Source organism: Ostrea edulis, chromosome 9 (genome assembly GCF_947568905.1).
Source record: "Ostrea edulis chromosome 9, xbOstEdul1.1, whole genome shotgun sequence".
Lineage (NCBI taxonomy): Eukaryota > Metazoa > Mollusca > Bivalvia > Ostreida > Ostreidae > Ostrea > Ostrea edulis.
This window is the reverse complement of record NC_079172.1, coordinates 65,163,848-65,184,219: the sequence shown is the minus strand read 5'-3', so window position 1 is coordinate 65,184,219 and position 20,372 is coordinate 65,163,848. Positions and strand designations below refer to the sequence as shown.

At 36.5% G+C, this 20,372-nt stretch overlaps 1 protein-coding gene across 1 annotated transcript; it reads left to right on the top strand.

Annotated features, from left to right (window-relative positions):
• Positions 1 to 173: 173 nt before the first annotated feature.
• On the top strand, positions 174 to 16,352 carry LOC125659446 (uncharacterized). Its single transcript, XM_048891112.2, has 11 exons — positions 174 to 227; positions 2,538 to 2,696; positions 4,151 to 4,299; positions 4,452 to 4,537; positions 5,750 to 5,878; positions 6,469 to 6,886; positions 7,242 to 7,299; positions 7,741 to 7,873; positions 8,658 to 8,863; positions 10,852 to 10,961; positions 13,677 to 16,352. The coding sequence occupies exons 1-11, from the start codon at positions 186 to 188 to the stop codon at positions 15,046 to 15,048; spliced, it is 2,862 nt and encodes a 953-aa protein (XP_048747069.2). The 5' UTR covers positions 174 to 185; the 3' UTR covers positions 15,049 to 16,352.
• Positions 16,353 to 20,372: the final 4,020 nt, after the last annotated feature.

The following is a 20,372-nucleotide window of genomic DNA, read 5'->3' as shown; positions in this document are numbered from 1 at the left end:
AGTGGAAATGTCGCGAAAAATTCGATATTTTAAATTCATGGTAGATCTACATCTATCTCAATCTATAGGTTACAGTTTTATTTTTGTTCTAAGAATTGAATATCTTTTATTCTGAAAAAGCATTTCTTTAGAAGAAAAATCATTAAAAAGAAAATAACACATGGTACGGGTTAACATGTGACATAATGGCGGGATCGGATGAAAACTGTGGAGTTTTTCCAGATTTGGTGTGTCAAGTTATTTAAACAACCTAATAGGGAATGACACTAAGACTTTTAAAAATTGCTAGTTTTATTTTTCACAGTATTTGTTTACCTATGAGTTAAAGAAGATCTGAAACTACCGTTAGAGCGAACGCATCCATGCACATGTATCGGAGCGGATCCAAAAATTTCTCCCCATGAAGTGGGTTTTTTTTAGGGGGCCAATTGTAACCATGTAATATTTCACAACTAGAAGTGCATATAAAATATATCTTGATTTTCTTCAAAGTAGACCATGGGTGCAGGGTTTTTAGAGTCTTCCTATAAGGTTCCATTCAAAATGTCGAAAAGCGGATGTTTTTGCCCCCAAACTCCCAAACAGAGATGAGTATCCTCATTGTTCTTAAAATTGATAATAGTATTAGATAAATTTCTAAATGATTGACTCCCCTTTTTATGATACTTTAGTGGTCAGCCTTGTTTGATTCCCGGTGCCCAGATCTAGGGGCCTTGGGTTCGAGTCCTGGTCTTGTCCATTGCATTTTCTCACTTCCTGTTACATTTGGTGATGTAGATCAGCCCCTGGAAGGCATAATCATGTTATTCGCTCCGCGGGGCGAAGTAGTTTGACATGTTTGGTTTAAACGGTTAACTATTGACTTTTTATAATCATGCTATTTCCGTTTATAAAAGCAAAAATCATGCATTCACATTTACGGAATAAATGCTATATTTCAGAACGTAGAATACATGCTAATCCGCTCCGAGAGCCAATTACATGATGATGCCCCCTGGAACTGACAAGTGAAAATCCCTGCCAGGGATTAAGATCCTGGGTTGATGTCTTAAGGTGTGAAGATATTTAAGGAGGGAGGAGTGTAGTGGTCAGCTGGGTTCGATTGCGGTAGCCAGATATCTCAGTTGGTAGAGCAACTGACTAGAGATTTAGGGACCCCGGGTTCGAGTCCTGGTCTGGATCCGTTGCATTTTCTTCCTTCCTGTTACAAGACCTTAAAATTCTTTCATAAGTCTAGATTTATTCAAGTTGATAATGATCGTTTGATATCAAATCTTTTCATAGACATATAGGCACAATATTGAATTTCTCTGTCGTAGTATAAGTGGCAAGGTTGATTTTCGTTGTCACGTGTGCGCAAAATTCACCTTTCAACCCCTAATTTAGATCCACCACTGCTTCAGTTGTATTATGACATCAGAACATAGACCGTGACATCACACACCTATCGTCTTCCAACAGTACTGTAAATGTTTACATTTCGTCAAATACATTAGGCCTAATGCGGCGCTCTGCATTGTGTAATGGACCGCAGGACTAGGATTAAATTGAAATTATGTACGCAAGTTCGTTATCTGAAATCAAGGAGATGGAATTTTGTGAGATCTCTGTCAATTTTATGAGGGTCTTTTGGGTTGTGACAAATACGCACTCAGTTCAGACTTTATCGCACACTTTAGTCATTAGTGGCATAATTGTTATAGTCATATCATTGTATACTAAATTTATGATAATTTTCATGATTTAGTAAACCACAATGTGTACATGTAACATGTTCTCAGTTTTATATCATGAAAATTATTTTGTCATCAGGATGATGAGAATGCATGTATTTCGAGAAAAAGAAACCTGCAATGATAGTCAGTTTAAAAATGACTTGTGTTGTATTCATTCTAATTGTTGTGCATGGTGTTTTTCCTTCATTTAATAATTGTAGCCTTTTTTCAGCCAGGATTACACAAACTAGCATAAAACTAGTCTTCATAGCGATCCTGCATCAAAACATGCTCTGCCGTTTGATTTCTTTTGTACCCTTATCTCCCTTTTGCCTCCGCCAGAGAAATCAAATTTTGGTCCAAAGTCGAGTAGCAACATCTTCAGTGTAAACAAATCAACATCAGAAATTGGTAGTCAACCTAATACAACAGTATATTATCTACCAATTTAATCAGAATGGATGCTGATATTAAATCTTGAAATTAATTACTTTTATAGTTTTGTTTACTGAAAAATATTAGCACATATATAGTGTCGAGCCCTGCATTGAATCTTAACATTTATCAAAAGTTAGACTGTCCGGATTGAATCGTAAAACTTTCGTTACTCATAGAAAACTAAATGGCAAAACTCATTGTTCACATATTTCTGTGGCGAAATCCCTACCATAAGTACGAAAATAGATACTTGTTGGTTCGCTACAGTAAGCCTCTCTAATATTTTGGATCATGATTTATGAAGTGTGTTTACTGTTACAACATGACGTAGATATTTAAGAAGATAGATCTAGATAAATCTAATAATATTTTGATAATTTTCAGCGTCACCAATTTTTACGAGGACTAATTCAACATGAAAACTGGCAGAGAACTCGGCATTACTTGAAATCGGCTGCAGAGTGTACGTCACGCGCAATAGTATCCATAGAGCTGAGTTCACAACCGATCAAATCACCACGCCAGGCCCAAAGATTAGAGAGCGTGAGAAAAAATCTTGATCTGTTAATTATGCAATGCATGGAATATGCCTGATTATCATTAATCTGTTGCCTTCTCTCTTCCTCTTCTTGATCCTTTGTTTTTCAGAACTTTCTATAACTGAAACATATTTCGAATTAAAACTTTCCAATATTTGTACAAGATGAAAGTTACCAGAGTGTTGAGATTCAGTATATGAAATAGTGGATCTAACATGTAGATCCACTATTTTTTTTATGAATACTGCAGTTGATACATGGAGTAGCAAAATCTTCGAAAATTTATGTTGACTCAGTAGTTATCAGTAATCGGTAGTTATCAGTAAGGATGTCAATGAGTATTCAACTGTTCATAAATTCTAAACGTTTTTGTGAGTAAAAATCATGTTAGGGTAAAGTCAAACAGCTCAAGTTCAAATAAATCATTTAAATTTAGATCTGTAAACATGCCTCCAAAATCCACTGTTTGGACATACTTATAAAGATCTCATCATGGAAAAAAAATTGAAATGTACATTGTGTGTTAACTTGTATTTTGTGGAGAGAATATTAAAGGCCGACATCCGTCAGAATCATTGTTATCGAGCACTCGAATAAAGCCTCTGAGTATTTAAATAGGCTGTCCGAATAAAATTAACATCCCTAGTTATTAGCACCAGAGATTTCCATAATTAAACACATAAACTTCATTATACATGTATTTGCATATGATTTTCAAAAGTACATGTATCTGTGTTACAGCATCTTCACAAGTCAAGGGTTATTGATTCGTTACCTCGCACTAACCCTTGACATCAGTCGCTATATAAAAGTTAGGCTCATCAGACCATTACACAATTCACTATAAATAAAAAATCCAATGAAATCACTTTGTTATGATGTACGTGGTTACAAATGATGCAATCTCATACTGCTGTATTGATAAACATGCGCAATTGTAATATTTACACCACTAATTACGTTTATTGATAGTAGATCAAGTTTGGAAACCTGTTTGCTTTAAAAGACACTATTGCTTAAACGATTGAAATAGCCATAACTGTAGGTATAAATACTCGTGTTTTTATTGGAATCTCTCGATTTGTGTTATAAATAGAACCGCATTCTCATTGGTTCCCACTCTTTTGTGGAAACAATCATGTTACAGTGTAAATGTATTTTCGGATTTCCTTTATTACCATACCATATACCATTTATCATGTAATTTTGACATCAGGAATAAATAGCAGATTTTGTGACAAAAATTTATTTGAAATTTTTTTGGTGCATTTTCATTTAATAAGTGTATCATGTATATTAATTGAAATTTTTGCGCTTTCATTTTTGGCCAGAAGAAGCCAACATTTCTAGCAGGCCAAGATAACCCAATTGCTGAAAAAAGTGTCTGACACACACTGCATATTCTCTTGCTTCAAATACTCTTTATGTAGTAATCGGATATTTTTCATGTATTTGTAGATTGGGGGAGAGACCGTTAAAAGACTGAAGAAATCCATGGAAGAAAATCGTTTTCCCTGCACCCCTCCTGTGTGTGGGAGATTTGTCAGTTCTGCTGGCGCCCTGCTGATGGCACTGAAGACAGAAGCAGATCAGAACAAAGACAGCAGGTAGGAATCAGTGACGAATCTGTACCATAAAATATCTAAAATATAAAATATTAAAAGTTACCCTAGGTAAACAATGTTTTATTTTTAAATATGATTTTTTTAGCCCCTTGATAAATTTCCTAAAAATATATAATCAATACTTTTATCTTGAGGGGTAAGGATGATGTCCATTTTGTTTCGGAGGAACGCCTAAAGGCCAGAGCAAATAAACTGTGTGAGGAGGAATTCAATGACAACGGTAAATAGATTCAAGTTATACCATGACTCCTCGAGGCAGGGCAAAATAGGGATTACAAAGCTTTGACAGAATGTTTACTGTAAAAAATCTGTACAGTTTGGCAAAATTGTGTTTAAGATTCACTAGGTAGTGTTGGTGCAGATTTGAATGAATTATCTGTGTACCAGATTTTGCATGCAATCTGACAGTGCCCTTAGGAATCTTTAAGAAAAGTTTAACAGACACTTAGTTCATATATGTACTGTAGTTGTCCAATAGCAGGCGTTGGCTGCTGGTTGTTGGGTTACTATTACAGGGTTTAAACTAAGTTCAGTTCTTTGGTAGCCCTTATTATTTTTGGATCAACAGGTCAAGATCACTTTGAGACTTCAGAAGAAAAGTTGGTAGACATTCAGTATTGAGGGGATAGGCCCTACCTTGTGCAACTGTCGTTAGATTAGTTTTCTGTTTTGTAGCGGAAGGCAACACAAAAATATTCACGGTATAGATATTTAAATGTACACAGATTGTTATATTTTCTCAAGTCATTATAACAACAGGTCAAGATCACTTTGAAACTTCAGAAGAAAAGTTGGTAGACATTCAGTGGGAGGGGACAGGCCTTGTGGAACTCTTGTTAGATTAGTTTTCTGTTTCGTAGCGGAAGGCAACACAAAAATATTCACGGTATAGATATTTACACAGATTGTTATATTTTCTCAAGTCATTGAATGATATGCATTGATATCACAAAAATTCATGTGATATGCCTCAGCCTCATTCTCTGATGGTTATCTGTGTTTGCTTTCTGAAAAGTTGCCATAGCTAACTCGGGAAACGAGATCTCGCATCATAATCAGAGACAAAATAACGATTCCAATATTCCATATTGCCACATGTTCACTGGAAGTATGCATTTTGTAATGTAAATGTTAGAATGACTGACTTAAATTTTGATTTTATATAAATTAAAGGTTGTATTTATATGGACATGTTCTTTTCCATTGTAATGTGGAATGTAAACCACAAAACAAAGGTTGTAATGCACATCTATTCAGTGATATTGCCACTTCTCATACGTGCCTAGAGGAGATTCTTGTCATCAAACGAGCAACTGGTCTTAAAAAGATTTCATCTCCTGTACCAGTCTTCCGTTGGGCGAGTGTTAATTTTACACCCTGTAATAGTGTTTGTAAGTTAAAAAGTTTCAAGTTCTTTGTTTCATTTCTTCAGGATTCTGCCAGGCATGGTGGAGAATTGAGGTTCTCGTCAAACGAGGTTTCGTCAAGCGCAAGTTCTACAAAAAGACACCCGTCTATTATCTCCTACCAGAAGGAAGAGAGGTGGTACAAAGACTTCTAGGTCTGTGTATTTCCGTCCTCATCCATCATGTGCATTAACAATTGAACATGTCTAACCTTTTCTTGAAGACTGCCCTTCCAATTCTTTCAAAATTTGGTTTGAAGCATCTTTTGGACAAGGGGAACATGAATTGAAAATTTCAGGACTCCTGCACTCCTGGGATCTATGGGATGGGGCAAAAACTGTAAAACATTTAAATGACATTTTCTTTTGGTCTATAGATAACTAAATTGAAACCATATGGACATTTAGAATGAGCAGGTCACGTCACCTTAAGTTATAAAAATTATGGATTCATGATCCCAGGGGTGGGGGTTTTGGTTCCAGGGTGGGCCACATTATTATACCTGTAGTGATTATTGTCTTTATTATTTGAAATACTTCTTCAATTTTGCTGATACTGTATAAAAGTTATTTAGGAAAAGAAGAAAGGAATGTTAAGTGCCTATATTGCGAATTCTGTAAGGCGGGTAAAAAGTAGTCATGTAGTGTTAATATTACATAACGAAAATGATTGGGATCTCCTGTTGAACAATAAAAACTCTGTCACAAACAGATCACCTTCATGTTAGTTTACTCTGCTATTCCAGACAATCACCGAGGCAGTGGAAACAGTATTCCAGTATATAGGAAGACCTCGGGACTCTCACCGGTCACGTCCGACAGGTCCGGTGGAAACAGTATTCCAGTACATAGGAAGACCTCAGGACTCTCACCAGTCATGTCAGACAGGTCCAGTGGAACCAGTAGATACACTGTCCCTGTGTGGAAGGAATCTGTAGAATTCCGTCCCCCTGAGAGGGCCAGCGAGACATTCATTGATATAACTGACCACACCAAAGACAGAATGAAATCAGGGGGTAACCTCATCGACAATCAAGATGCCACTAGTCAGAGCTCAAGTAGAACAGATCACAACTGCAAGCAGTCGGGGTTGTCTTTGTTACCATGGCAGTGTGATCAGACAGGGTCAGATTATCGCCATGGAAATGACACTGGAAATGACGGGTAATGATATTTACAATATGACATCACATAGAAAGTTAGTAGAGAGTATAGCTCCTATATTGTTTACAGTTTTCTCTAATCTGTAATATGGATATATTGGAATATATTAAAATGAAGTACGCCATGGCTATCTTTACACAATACTTCACACCCGTCTTAACACAACTGATACGCCACAGTTGTTACTTGTAGTAAAAAGTAAATAGAAGATGAAAAAATAAGTTTTGAGTGATGGTTACTTAAATCATGCCTGTTTGGTAATGAGAATGAATATAAGATAGATGTTTCGGGTGATGGATACTTAAATTATGCCTGTTTGATAATGAGAATGAATATAAGATAGATGTTGTTCCAGATTATTATTGCTGGTCGATACATCAGAGTGGGGAGGTGAACCAGGAAATTTGATTCAGGTCAGTAAAAACATTTAGACCATTCTTAGTGAAAACTGCCTCATCCGAAACCTTACAATGTAAATACAATGAAAACTGCCTAATCCAACACCTTACAATGTAATTACAGTAAAAACCGCCAAATCCGACATTTTACAATGTAAATGTGGTGAAAACTGCCTAGTCTGACAGCTGTTTCACTGAGGATTCCGACTCTCATTTTCATTCTCAATTTCATTTTTTCCTTGTTTTTACACTGTTTATTCTGACACGTGGAATCCGACAAAAAAAAATTGTCTCCCAGTGCATGTCGGATTGGGCAGGTTTCACTGTATCAGCCTCTCACTGAACTGGCTGTAATTTACCAGCAATCTGAGTCCTTCAAAGTCGAAATATGAGCGGTAGCTAGAACAGTCATGCACGTGTATTTGCTTGTTTATTAAATGAGTAAAATAACTTCAGCTAGGTGAGATGTTGGACAATGTGGGAATGACATACCAAACCAAAAAGCTGACCACAGGCGACTATAGCTGGAGATGGCGTTACCATGGAGAGGAGAGGGTACTGCCTTGTCTGGTGGAAAGAAAAAGGGCAGGTAAACCTAGTAAATCTATCGCTCTGATGTTGGTATGCGGTCCCTTATTTTGTATTATAAGTGAAAATACGAATTTATTGGGTTTTATCCATAACAAACCCACCCCACCCCACCCCACCCCACCCCACCCCCCTCATCTTTAGACAGGACGCACTATGTACAGCGATGTCTGTACGTCCGTTCAGAGTTTTCTGTTTCTTTGTTCAGTTTTGTTCATGCAAGCCCAGTAAATGAAAATAAAGGAACAATGTCCAAATAAACATAGGTTAATCGATTTAATCCAACTGTTCACAGATCTATATTTACAATGGCAGTAAATTTCATATGCTGTTCAAGAGTTCATGCTTTGTATTATCATATTTTAAACGTAAGTTTGAGGTGGGAGGTTTGATTTTGGATCCTGCACCACGTAAGACATTGAACATAATTTTGAGGTGGGAGGTTTGATTTTGGATCTTGCACCACGTAAGACATTGAACGTAAGTTTGAGGTGGGAGGTTTGATTTTGGATCCTGCACCACGTAAGACAGTAAACGTAAGTTTGAGGTGGGAGGTTTGATTTTGGATCCTGCACCATGTAAGGTGTTTGATGTAATTAGTGAGTGTTCCAATGCTAAATACTGGGTGTTTTCTACAGGACTTGTATACTTAAGCATAAGGACACATTTTCTCTTCCACTTTTTCTTGGACAAATGTGATTGCTTTTACTACACTAGGTTTCCTCCTGAAACGACAAAAGGTTCCCAGGTACATAATGTCTTAATTCAGATGTTTTCATTTGCAGATGACCTTGCCAGAACACTGAAAGAGGGCAGATTCTGGAGTCAAGTCCAGAAAATGGCCGACTGGAAGGAAAAATTCACGACCTCTGACCTTCCATGTGAACTGTTTTATGTCGTAGAAGGCAAACCAGATCAGTACGTTGTCAACTGTAAGGACGGATGTCAGGGAGTGGGCATGTGCAAGAACCCAAGTCTGATTCAAGTCAAGGTAGGACAACCAGCATGTCATTCCATACGCATTGTCCTCTCATCATGGAAAAAAGCCTACATGTTTTTAGCTCACCTGAGCTGAAGGCTAAAGTGAGCTTTTCTGATCAAACTTTGTTCGGTGCCGGCAGCATTAACTTTTCACCTTTTCATCATCTCTAAAACCACTGGTCCAATTTCAATCATCCTTTGGTGAAGGGTTTTCAAGTTTGTTCAAATGAAGGGCCATGCCCCTTCAAATGGGAGATAATCAGGCTAAAATAGGGTGGGTCATTTAAACATTTTCTCAAGAACCACTGGGCCAGAAAAGTTTAAATATACATGAAACTTTCTGACATTGTGCAAATTCAAGTTTGTTCAAATCATGGTCCCCGGGGCTAGGTTGGGGCCACAATAGAGGATCAAAGTTTTACATGCCGATATGTAGTAAAAATCTTCTTAAGAACCACTGGGCTAGAAAAGTTGAAATTTACTTGAAAGCTTTCACATGGTGGAGATGCAAGTTTGGGTAGTATGGGTTCACAATAGGGTTCAAAGGCTAATGTGGGAATATGTACAGAGAAATAATGATAACAAATTCTTTTCAACAGTAACAAAGCCCCACTAATTCAAATCCAAATGCAAATGTTTCCAAGTTGTGTGAATTAAAGTTCTTATTTTATTATTATATTTATGTTTTCTTTTTCATCCTGTGATATAGTTTGGGGCATATTTTGTCCTGTCTGTCCAAAACTTTTAACTTTGCTTATAGCTTTTGAGTGATGATAAAGTGATAGGACTTTAATTTGCACATTCCATATGACATGATTTTTTTGGTTCCAAAGTTTTTAACCTTGTGACCTTGACCTATGTTAAAGAAAATTTAATCTGTTAAATTTAAGATAGGGCTTTCTTAATTTGAATAAAAATTCCTTATGGTAAACCCATGTTTCACCTTGGAGTTTAACCCAAATTTCAAATTTTAACCTAACTCTTAGTATTTGAATAGTTAGTGAAAGGACTCTCATACGTCTTGATATACATTCCTTGTGACAAAACCTTTTTTTTTTGTATCAAAGTTTATAACTTGGTGACCTTAACCTTAGAGTTTTACCTACTTTTAAGAAAACGTTACATATTTCCTGAACTATGTAATGTTGGCAAGATTTTTCATGTGATACCAGGGCATCTCGTGACCTTGACTTTGAAGTTTAACTTTTTAAAAAAAACTCTGACCTTTTCAATATTTCCTGAACTAATTAAGGTAGACCTTTCATATTTAGTGTATATATTTCTTATTGCAAGTCCTTTCATTTCATGCCATGGTCTTTGACCTTGTGACCTTGGAGTTTGACCTTCTTTTAAGAAAACATAACCTATTAAATATCTCCTGAACTGTTTAAAGAAAAGATTTTTATGTTTATATTGATTCTTTATGATACCACAGCTTGTAACATTGGCCTTGAAGTATGACCTACTTTTAAAAAATTTGATTTATTCAATATCTCCTGAATATTTACAGTAAAATTTTCGTATTTTTATATAGATTTCTTATGGCAAGATCTTTCATTTTATGCCATGATCTGTGTGACCTTGACTTCTCCCAGAACAGCAAGGTCATGTTAGTCATATTGGTGTTGAGTCATCCCCTTGTGTGAATTCAGGTTCAGTTATGTCAGAGAACCCATTGAAATTTTCATGGTAATAAAGATTGAAAAAAAATCTTTTAAAAATTACAACAGCTGAGTAACAATTGGGCTAAGGTGACTTTATAGGTAAACATAGTGGCCCATGGGCCTGTTATTTTATTTATTAATATTTTATAATTATCATTTTTTTCATTTGTAATGCATGAAACTACTTTTTTCTTACTTTGCTTATAATATGTTTCATCATGTGTGCAAACTGTGATCATTATTTTTTCATTGTGTAATGTCAGAGATATCATCTAAAATCTAAATTCTTTAAATGCATTAACTTTATTTGACATTTTATTTCTATTCCCCATAGACTGCAATAAAAGACCTGAGCAGTCATCCAGATATCCAGGTTCTACACTCCGACAGCGTAGAGGAAACTGTGGCCATACTGGAGTCCATTACCGTGGATTTGGATCAAAAGTAATTCACAGTCGAAAACAATCAGTTAAAATCTACAACTGGTTTTTTACAATCTTTGACAGGTTACATTGTATTTCATGTTTTGGCAAAGGGACCTGTCTGTCTGCTAATTTCTCCATGTCTGGCTTTTAACTTGTCAGACCCTGTCACTTGATACCTCTTAGGGGAAGGTGCATTGATCCTAACCCAAAACTAGGCCACAGTGTCCTCAATTAAGAATGATGTGACGAAATTTGATAAAACTTTGTCCAGCTCATATTATCAAACTTTGGCAGGCAGAGGCAGTCGATACATCCTGGGGGGGGGGGGGGGGGGGGGGATTAGGTTGTAGTGGTGGTAATTGTGAAAATATAGCAAAACTCTGCAAGGCCTGTATCATACCTTACACCTTTGTTAAGAGAAAAAAACTTAGGGGATTAAGTAATAAGTAAAAAGTTCTTTATTTCAACAGTTTTTGAACAGATATTGATCATATATAACACAAATAATAGGCAAATGGCTTTCAAACAAAGGTCACTTAAGGTCATTTTATATAGGTCAAGGTCACTCAGAACATAAACCTTATATATGAAAAAAAAAATTCAGTTATTAATCTTTTGGACCAAGGTTTCTTAAGGACATTTTGGAAAGGTCAAGGTCAATCAAAACATATACCTTATATAAGGAAAAGGTGCCTTATTTCAACAGCACCCATTGTCCATCGTCTGTCTGTCTGTAAACTTGTCACAATTTCATCTTCTTCTCCAGAACCACTGGGCCAATTTCAATCAAACTTGGAACAAATCATCCTTGGGTGAAGGGGATTCAAGTTTGTTCAAATGAAGGGCCATGTCCCCTTCAAAGGGGAGATAATCTTAAAAATGCAAAAATAGGGTGAGGTCATTTAAAAATCTTCCTCTTAAGAACCACTGGACCGAAAGAGCTGAAATTTAAATGAAAGCTTCCTGACAAAGTGGAGATTCAAGTTAATAGAAATCATGACCCCAGGGATTAGGAAGGGGCCACAATAAGGGATCAAAGTTTTACATGCGAATGTATAGGGAACCAAACTTGGCACAAAGAATCATTAGATGAAAATTGTTAATATGAAAGGCCATATCGGTCTTCAAGGGCACATGATAATTGATGAATTTGTAATCAAGTTTAATAATTTAGTTTGAAAATTGGTGAATTTTTAGTCATTACCTTTGAAAAAAAATTTCTGAACCAAGCTGCTTGTATAATGATAGCTTTGCTCAAGCTTGTTTATTGTTAGGAACTGCTGCTCAGGTGACCTATGTGGCCCATAGGCCTCTTGTTAGCTCATGTCAGCCAAAGGCTTAAGTGTGCTGTTTTGATAGAAAAAGAAATTGGTCTCCTTTCTGGCATCAGCTGTAATATTTTCACATTTTCTTCTCAAGAACCACTAAGCCAAATTCAACAACTTATACAAAGTATTCAGAATTCAACTTCCTCTCATGAACCACTGAACTAATTTTAACCAACTTACACCAAGAATTCAGAATTCAACTTCCTCTCGCGAACCACTGATCCAAATTCAATCAACTTACACAAAGCATTCAGAATTCAACTTCCTTTCAAGAACCACTGAGCCAAATTCAACCAAACTTACTACAGTGACAAAGCAGTCAAAATAAGACATCCTCTAAAGAACCGCTAGGTTAATTTCACCCAAACTTACCACAAAGCATCCAGAAAAGCAGAAAATTGCTAGAAATATTGCTTAAATACCAATGGTTCAGTTTGTTCAAACCAGGGCCAGGGTGGGGCCACACTAGGGGTTCATAGTTTAACATTGATTATATGTTAGAAAACCCTGGAAATCTTACTGTAGTTTCATAATTGTTCATACCACCCCCATCCCCAGGGCCAAGGCAAGTTCATCGTTAGTTATACAGAGGGAAAATATTTGTGTAGTTTTAGATTTGTTGGTAAAATGATTCCTGGGGCCAAGCCAGAGCCACAATGGGTTTAAGTTTACCTGAATCAAAATCTTCCCAATATTCATGTGTACAAGTTTACATAATAGTTAAATGGAGATGATATGCATGCAACCTTCAGAAGCCTAGACTTTGTTCTGGACCTCTTGGTGCTCAGGTGAGCAATGTGGTCCATGAGCCTCTTGTTCGATTTGCCATGTGTGGGTCCACATGGCATAGAGCACTGCTTCAGGCAACCAAAGTTTTATACATATACTATAGAAGTGGAATTTTTAGCGGGACACAAAGGACTCGAGCCACGAACACCCTGTAATGGCCTATTTAGTCATTTTTTTCTTAAAAATTGGTACATCATGTTCCAGAAAAGATAGCTATTACCTCCGATTCTTAGCGGTATTCAATTTTAGCAATCTCATCACGCTCACTAATAATGCCAAAATTAAATCCTCGTTAAAAATTCTGCTTATACGGTACTGAGAATTATCTTTGACAGAAATATGGTGTTTATCTATGTCTGTGCTCAGTGTTAGTTGAAAGAAAAACTTGTGGGAAAAATAGCTGCCATTTTATTTCACAGTCATTACTCTGAATAGAGAAAACTTTGGTCAAATTGAGAAAAATGGTCGAGTTGCTTGGGATTTCTTGATTTTCAAGTAAAAGCATGTCTGTCAATTCAGGGGGCCATATTTCACCACAAAGTCTTGGAAGTTGGGTTCGAACAAAATGTCTGATGAGGTTTTGATAAATTTTGATATCCTTTGTTTGTGTCTTGCAGAGTAAAGGCAGGGAAGTTTGACCTGATGTTGGAGTTGGAATGGGAGAGATGTAGAGGGAACCAGAATCCGTGTGTGGTCACGGTAGACGACAGTGACGAGGAAGATCCTCAATCTGTCATCAAAAGTAGCAGAGTTTCTTCCACTGCCAAGACTGAGCCCATTCTCTCAGGAAAAAGTGTCCAAGACGAAACCCTCAAAAAGCCATCAGGCAGTGTGGTTTGTGGATTACACTCACGTGCTGGTCAATTTGACAAAATCTTGAGGGCTTCACCACCTCAAAACAATGAATATGGTTTTAACAGCAATATGCATTATGAAAAGCAGGACTTTGATGTACATGTAATTGCTGATAAGTGTGTTGATGACAATGATGGGGATATGAATGACCCAGACTGGCTCCCAGATTTAACCTGTAGCGCAGAGCAACGTGATAAAAACTGGGAGCCAATCCCAAACTTAACTGGTAGCCCAGCACAATGTTGTAAAAACTGGGAGTCAATCCCAAACTTATTCAGTAGCACAGAACAATGTCATAAAAAATGGGAGTCGATTCCAAGCTACAGTGACGACTTGAGTGGAAAGGACAAATGTTCGAATCTTCCGAGACATTATCAAAAAAATCAGAAAAGGAAAATTGTAGGTGTCCAGAATGAGACAGACTTGCTTAGTAGAAATACACAGCTGTCGAAAAGAGAAAGAAAAACAAAATTTGAAGAGAGAGACAGACTTTTTGGTTTACACAATGATTCATATGGCTGTGTAGATGTTGACGGTGATTTCACAACTTCAGAGAATATTTCACCAAGAAATTTAGATCGGAATCGGAGATCCATCAACTCCAAGGAAAAATGGATGGTAGCTGACAACAGCTCAGATGTAACAGGAATGGAGAATTGGTCAGACGTAACAAAGATGGAGAATTGGTCAGGCGTAACAAAGATGGAGGATTGGTCAGGCGTAACAAAGATGGAGGATTGGTCAGGCGTAACAAAGATGGAGGATTGGTCGGGAAGGAATAAGCAGGAACCTCTGGTGATGTATCATAATTCCCTTGGGTTCCAACCCCAAACTCCGGACAAAGAGAAGAAGAAAAATCCGCTATGTATCCATAAAGTTTCATCTTGCATAGGCACAGTACAATACCAAGACAGAAATCACAAATCAACAACAAGCAAATCGTGGATTTCGGGGACAGACGAAGAAAATGTCCAATGTAGAGTGTCATCAGGTCACCATGACGACAAATCAATCCAGATCCGGGACATGTTTCCCTCTCTGTCTAGAGAAGCTGTTTATGATGTCATGTCTAGACACTCGGGGGATATTGCAAGCTGTGTGGAGGAACTGTTGCAGACACAGGAGATCGACTAAGAGTAAAGGATGTTACAGTGGGTTTTTGTCTAAAACTGATGGTAACCATTTTCAAACACACACACAAACCTTCACCCCACCCCCTTCCAGATCTTGAGGGCTAGTGTGGTAGATTGTAGAAGCTTTTCACCATTGTCAATAACCTTTCAAGACATCTGTAGAGCGATTAGCAACTTGATGTGATTTTCTTGTAAAATCTTATTTCATGTGTTAGGAAATTCCTGCTTACAATTCTGTATGGAACCTTTGACCTAGAATTTGATGAATTAGATACCTTTAGTAAATGTGATATAAAAGAGTGATTTGACATTGGAATTAACTTGACTTATGAGATAATTCTCTAGTTCATATTGCTGTTAGCGAGAACGGACTTTATCATCAAACTATGAACCATAGGAATGTTGTGAACAATATAAAGATAAAAATTTCAACAGCAGGATATCTCAATCTTGAACTTTGATGAGATTGATACATTGTACACGCTACATTGTATCTGCAAACCAGAATTCCATATTCCATTGCAAGTACAGGTCACAGACATTGTCTGACAGATGTACAAGTACTAAATCATTTGTCTACAAAGGGGTGGGGGGGGGACGGGACTAAATCTAGTCTCTTTTGTCGGCATGTAGGCGATTTTCTGCTGATCATAGTCACGATCTTGTTTATATGTAAATGTCCATTTATAGATTTCTTGTTCATTTCAAATTGCTTGTGTGTATGCTGTATTGAATTGTTCTTGTGTGTATGCTTTATTGAATTGTTTGTTAGTGTTAGAGAATGTAACTGATTGAAAGTTTACCTCTGTGAGAGGTGCAAGAAGTGGCCAAAATAGAACAATTATGACATCACCAATATTAAAATGAACAAAGGAAATAGGAGAAACAAACAGTTTCACACATCTTTTAGATTTTAGCTTCTTTATTATCATTCTTCCTTTTATGCACTACTAACAGAATATTCTTTTTTTTTGTTTTTTTTGGTCCGGTGATATTGTCTGACATGTTCTGGCATTAAAGCTGGATTGAAGAAGTTTCATGCAGGAATAGGACATGAAAAAGGGGGTATTAATCCCATTTGTCTAGTTTACATTGTTTAGACAATTTGTAGTCAGCCAAGTAGGATCTAATGATTTTTTTCTCAATAGCTTGTCTTGCAGACAAGTGAAGTTAGTTCATGGTACATATAGCTGTGTCGGCTGTTGGTATGAATAATCAGAACAGAGACAGGCAGCAGGCACCTATTTCTTCAGTTATACTTGCCTGCAAAGTTTAATTTATTGGCTGCCCCCCCCCCCCCCCCCCCCCCAACACACACAAACACTTTTATAATATTTATGAATGGTAGTGCAGATGTAAGCTTGAACCCATGCATGATGCTTTGAAGGGTCATCTTTTAGGATTTTAAGACTTGGGAAGAGGTACACCTTTAGGGTTTTAAAATATTTTTTGTGCTTGTAAAGAATTTTTATACACCTCATCAGCCCCCTTCCCCTTCCATATTGAAAAAGTGATGCCACATGCCTGAGAGATGAATAATTTTAGTATTCTCTTCAGAAGTACAAGCACTTTGGTCAAACTTCAGGATTAGGGAAAACCGGCCCCTAGTACTTTTCCCAGAAAAGATTCTCTTTTATTATATTGTTTAATGTTTGCAACTTGTCATGTGATGCATGTTTTACGGATGTCTTTAAACTCGTACACTTGTTTTCATATTTCTCTCTTTGGTTAGAATTTTGTTGTAAAATAAACAAATGTCTTTGGTTTCACTGTAGATCCGTATGTCTGTTGATCTGTTGGTTGAATGGTGGTATCATTTGCTTTTTTTTATAAAGTTCGAATTATAATGTTAAATGCTTTTAGATCGATTTTGATCAGCGCTTGTTTTCGCTTGCTATGGTTCTTTGTTAGTGTCTATTATCATCTGAGGTAGGCTTGTCTGGAGTGTACAACGTAATCCACGACGAATGACGTCATCACCTTTACAATATTGACTAGGGACGTGCATAAAGTTGTATTAATAAAACGTGATATCAGAAGTTGTCTTCTTCTTCACAACTTGATGCAGAAATCTTGGAAAAAGACTTATTTGAAATGGGTAAAGACGTTATACACAAATGTCATTAGAAAATAGTGTTATATTTTAAATGCACAATTTGTATTCCAAACAAAATTAACAACATGAAATGCCGACACAGTATTGGTACTTTTTACACCAAGTCTTGTTTAATCACCAAAATCATCCAGGTTTCAAAGTGTAAAAAAAAAAAAAAGAATTTGTATCTTATAAAAAGGCATTTTTAACTCTAGGTGTACAGGAAGTTTGAAAAAGAGAAAAAATCGAAACAATTTGGTACCTTGTACCGAAGAAAATTGACATTCTATCTATACATGTAGAAATAGAAAACCTTGTGTAAGGTGATTTTATTTTATCTTGCAGATTTTCTGAAAATTAGTCAGTTCACTGCTAACGAAAGTGTTCAATGAAGGCGACCTAATTAGTGTAGCACGCTATTTCCGAAGCTTTGTAAATTTCATATTCGAGATTTTGCAAAACGCATCAAATGAAAGAAAAAGATGTACAAATGACATTTAAGAAATATTTAACGTTAAATTTTGATTTTTAAAAAAAATGGCCTTTGAAAAGTGAGATAGTTAAATTTTTAGTAGTAATGGGGTCATTTTTAACGGCTACTTGATTTGAATGCTTAAATGGATTGTTAAAGAGAGACCCAACGGATTATTGTTTCCCGGGCAAACGAAATTCAATCCCTAAAAAGAATTTCCTGTCTTTTCCTTTGTCTCTCTTCCCTTGGAGTTTTAATCTTCTCTGGGCTCTAACTTTATCAAGATATAACACTGAGGAAAATTTCAACTCGATATTTAAATTCATATGTACATGTTTGAAATTGTAAAAAAAAAAAAAAAATCCTTTGCTCGAAAGAGAAACGGGAATACGCTAAGAGAGTTGGAGAGGTTGCGATTTTGGCAAATATATTCGCTTCCAAACGTGGTAATAATCAAAATTAATTTTGATTAGCATTATGCAAAGGAGCAATATTCAATATCAAAAGAGCAACATAAATCAATAACACCTCTTTTTGGAAAATACTATGTATTAAAAAACCCAAAAAAGCTGAGCAAACTCTCCGACAACCGCTGAGTCAAATTGATGTTTGACATGCAAAATCTTACGAATGCATTTTATCCATTCAAGATTCTGGATGTTTACAAATTCTGAATTTTATTTTTGTGTTGGGGTTTTTCTTGACAATTTTCTTAAAAGGTACCCACTCTCGGGGACGTAAAAAAAATTTCTAGTTTACTATGGCCTTATAGTCTCGCCCCAGCCCTCTGTGAATGATATCAAAGATGTCAATCCCTTCTAACTGACGGAGATCTGGATTACACAGAGACATTGTGTAAATTGGGATCAATTTTCAATGTTGAAATATGACCCCCTACCACCTAACTGAGATTACAATTAGAAATATGTATCTTTGGGGTCATTTTTTTTTCAATGTTGAAATATGACCCCACCACTTGTCCGAGATACGGACATTGGTACATTTAGGGTCATTTTTTGAATGTTGAAATTAGACCCCACTAGAACTGATCTCTTAATCATTTTTAAGTGTGATATTTTGCCACAACACATGTAGGTAGGAACTAGAGCTGCCCGTTAGTACACCTGTCCTTTGAAGTGTGGATTTCAACAACCTACGATACTTAAACCATGTGAAGAATGTTAATATACTGCACGCGAGTTTAGCATTACAATATTTGTATTTCTGTCGCGCACCTGATACTTAGCTCAATGTCTTGATCTTTATCAATGTTTATGATTTATATAACCAAATTTTAAATTGTGAAACCAAAAGCGTGCAAGGGTCAAGGTAGAAGTTTTTTTCTGATGACTTAACGTTTCCGAGGTACAGGTGAAGTTGTTTGTGTGCTGCAAAGAAATCACCATTAAATTTTAATAGTACACCCAAGTACATGTATGCAAATTGATGTTCTACCGTTTGAGAAATTATATATATATATATATATATATATATATATATATATATATATATATATATATATATATATATATATATCTATTTTCACAAGTTTTTAGACTATTGTAGTATTGACGAAGAGTCGAACTGTTATTCGTATTATTTAGAAATCTAATTCCAAAACTTTCACACAAATTGATAACCCTTCCCCACGGATTGATAATCTGTTCCCTAGGATTGGCCTTTTTCCGTTGATGTAAATGTATCAAAAAGTGACACGAAATTAAAGTCGCTAAAATATTCCAATGTAGATTAGTAAGATGAAGTGAGAACTCTGAGGGGATCATCCCTTTTTCCATTGTCACTGAGGGGATCACCCCTCTCTATTGTCACTGAGGGGATCACCCCTCTCTATTGTCACTGAGGGGACCATCCCTCTCTATTGTCACTGAAGGGACCGCCCCTCTCTATTGTCACTGAGGGGACCGCCCCTCTCTATTGTCACTGAGGGGACCGCCCTCTTTATTGATACTGAGGATACCGCCCCTTTTCATTGTCATTCAGGGGACCGTCTCTTTTATCGTCACTCAGGGGACCACCCCTTTTTATTGTCACTCAGGGGACTGCCCCGTTTCATTGTTATTCAGGGGACCGTCTCTTTTATTTTCACTCAGGGGACCGCCCCACTTCATTGTTATTCAGGGGACCGCCCCTTTCATTTCACTCTAGAGACCACTCCTTTTATTGTCATTCAGGGGACCACCCCCTCTTCTTGTCGCTCAAGGGATATAAGAATAAAGCGTAATGAGATTAACAAGGAAATCGAAAATTTAAATAATGGTTTATATTTTGCAGAAGATATCGATCATCCTCACATATTTGGGGGCATGAATTATGTAAACACATGGGATAAAAATCAATAAATTGTACCTTCTCCAACAAGATTTGTAGAAAGGAGACAGACAACGCCCTTTAATTAAAATCATAAATCGTGGGTGATGGGCGTTACTACCAAGCTAAAGGGGCCAATCGCACAATATCTCTTACTTTGTACATAAAAATAAGTAACTTAGCATGTAAAAATATCAGATAAGGAACATTGTAAAAAAAGCGTGTCGACTATACTTGTAGTTGACCTATAATAGCTGTCTTAACCATTGACTATTGATGTCGTCATCAGTCCCAGATTCAATACACAATTTATCAGCACTTTATACATACCAGCTTTATCATCACTTTATACGTACCAACTTGATCAACACTTTATATGTACCAGCTTTATCATCACTCTATATGTACCAGCTTTATCATCACTCTATAC

What these genes read in the sequence shown, in the direction of transcription:
- LOC125659446 (XM_048891112.2), top strand. Translation starts at nt 186, where the DNA reads ATGGCGGGATCGGATGAAAACTGTGGAGTTTTTCCAGATTTG. An exon ending in GGAGGAATTCAATGACAACG is followed by an intron (nt 4,538 to 5,749) that starts GTAAATAGATTC and finishes TCATTTCTTCAG; the next exon opens with GATTCTGCCAGGCATGGTGG. An exon ending in AATGACACTGGAAATGACGG is followed by an intron (nt 6,887 to 7,241) that starts GTAATGATATTT and finishes ATGTTGTTCCAG; the next exon opens with ATTATTATTGCTGGTCGATA.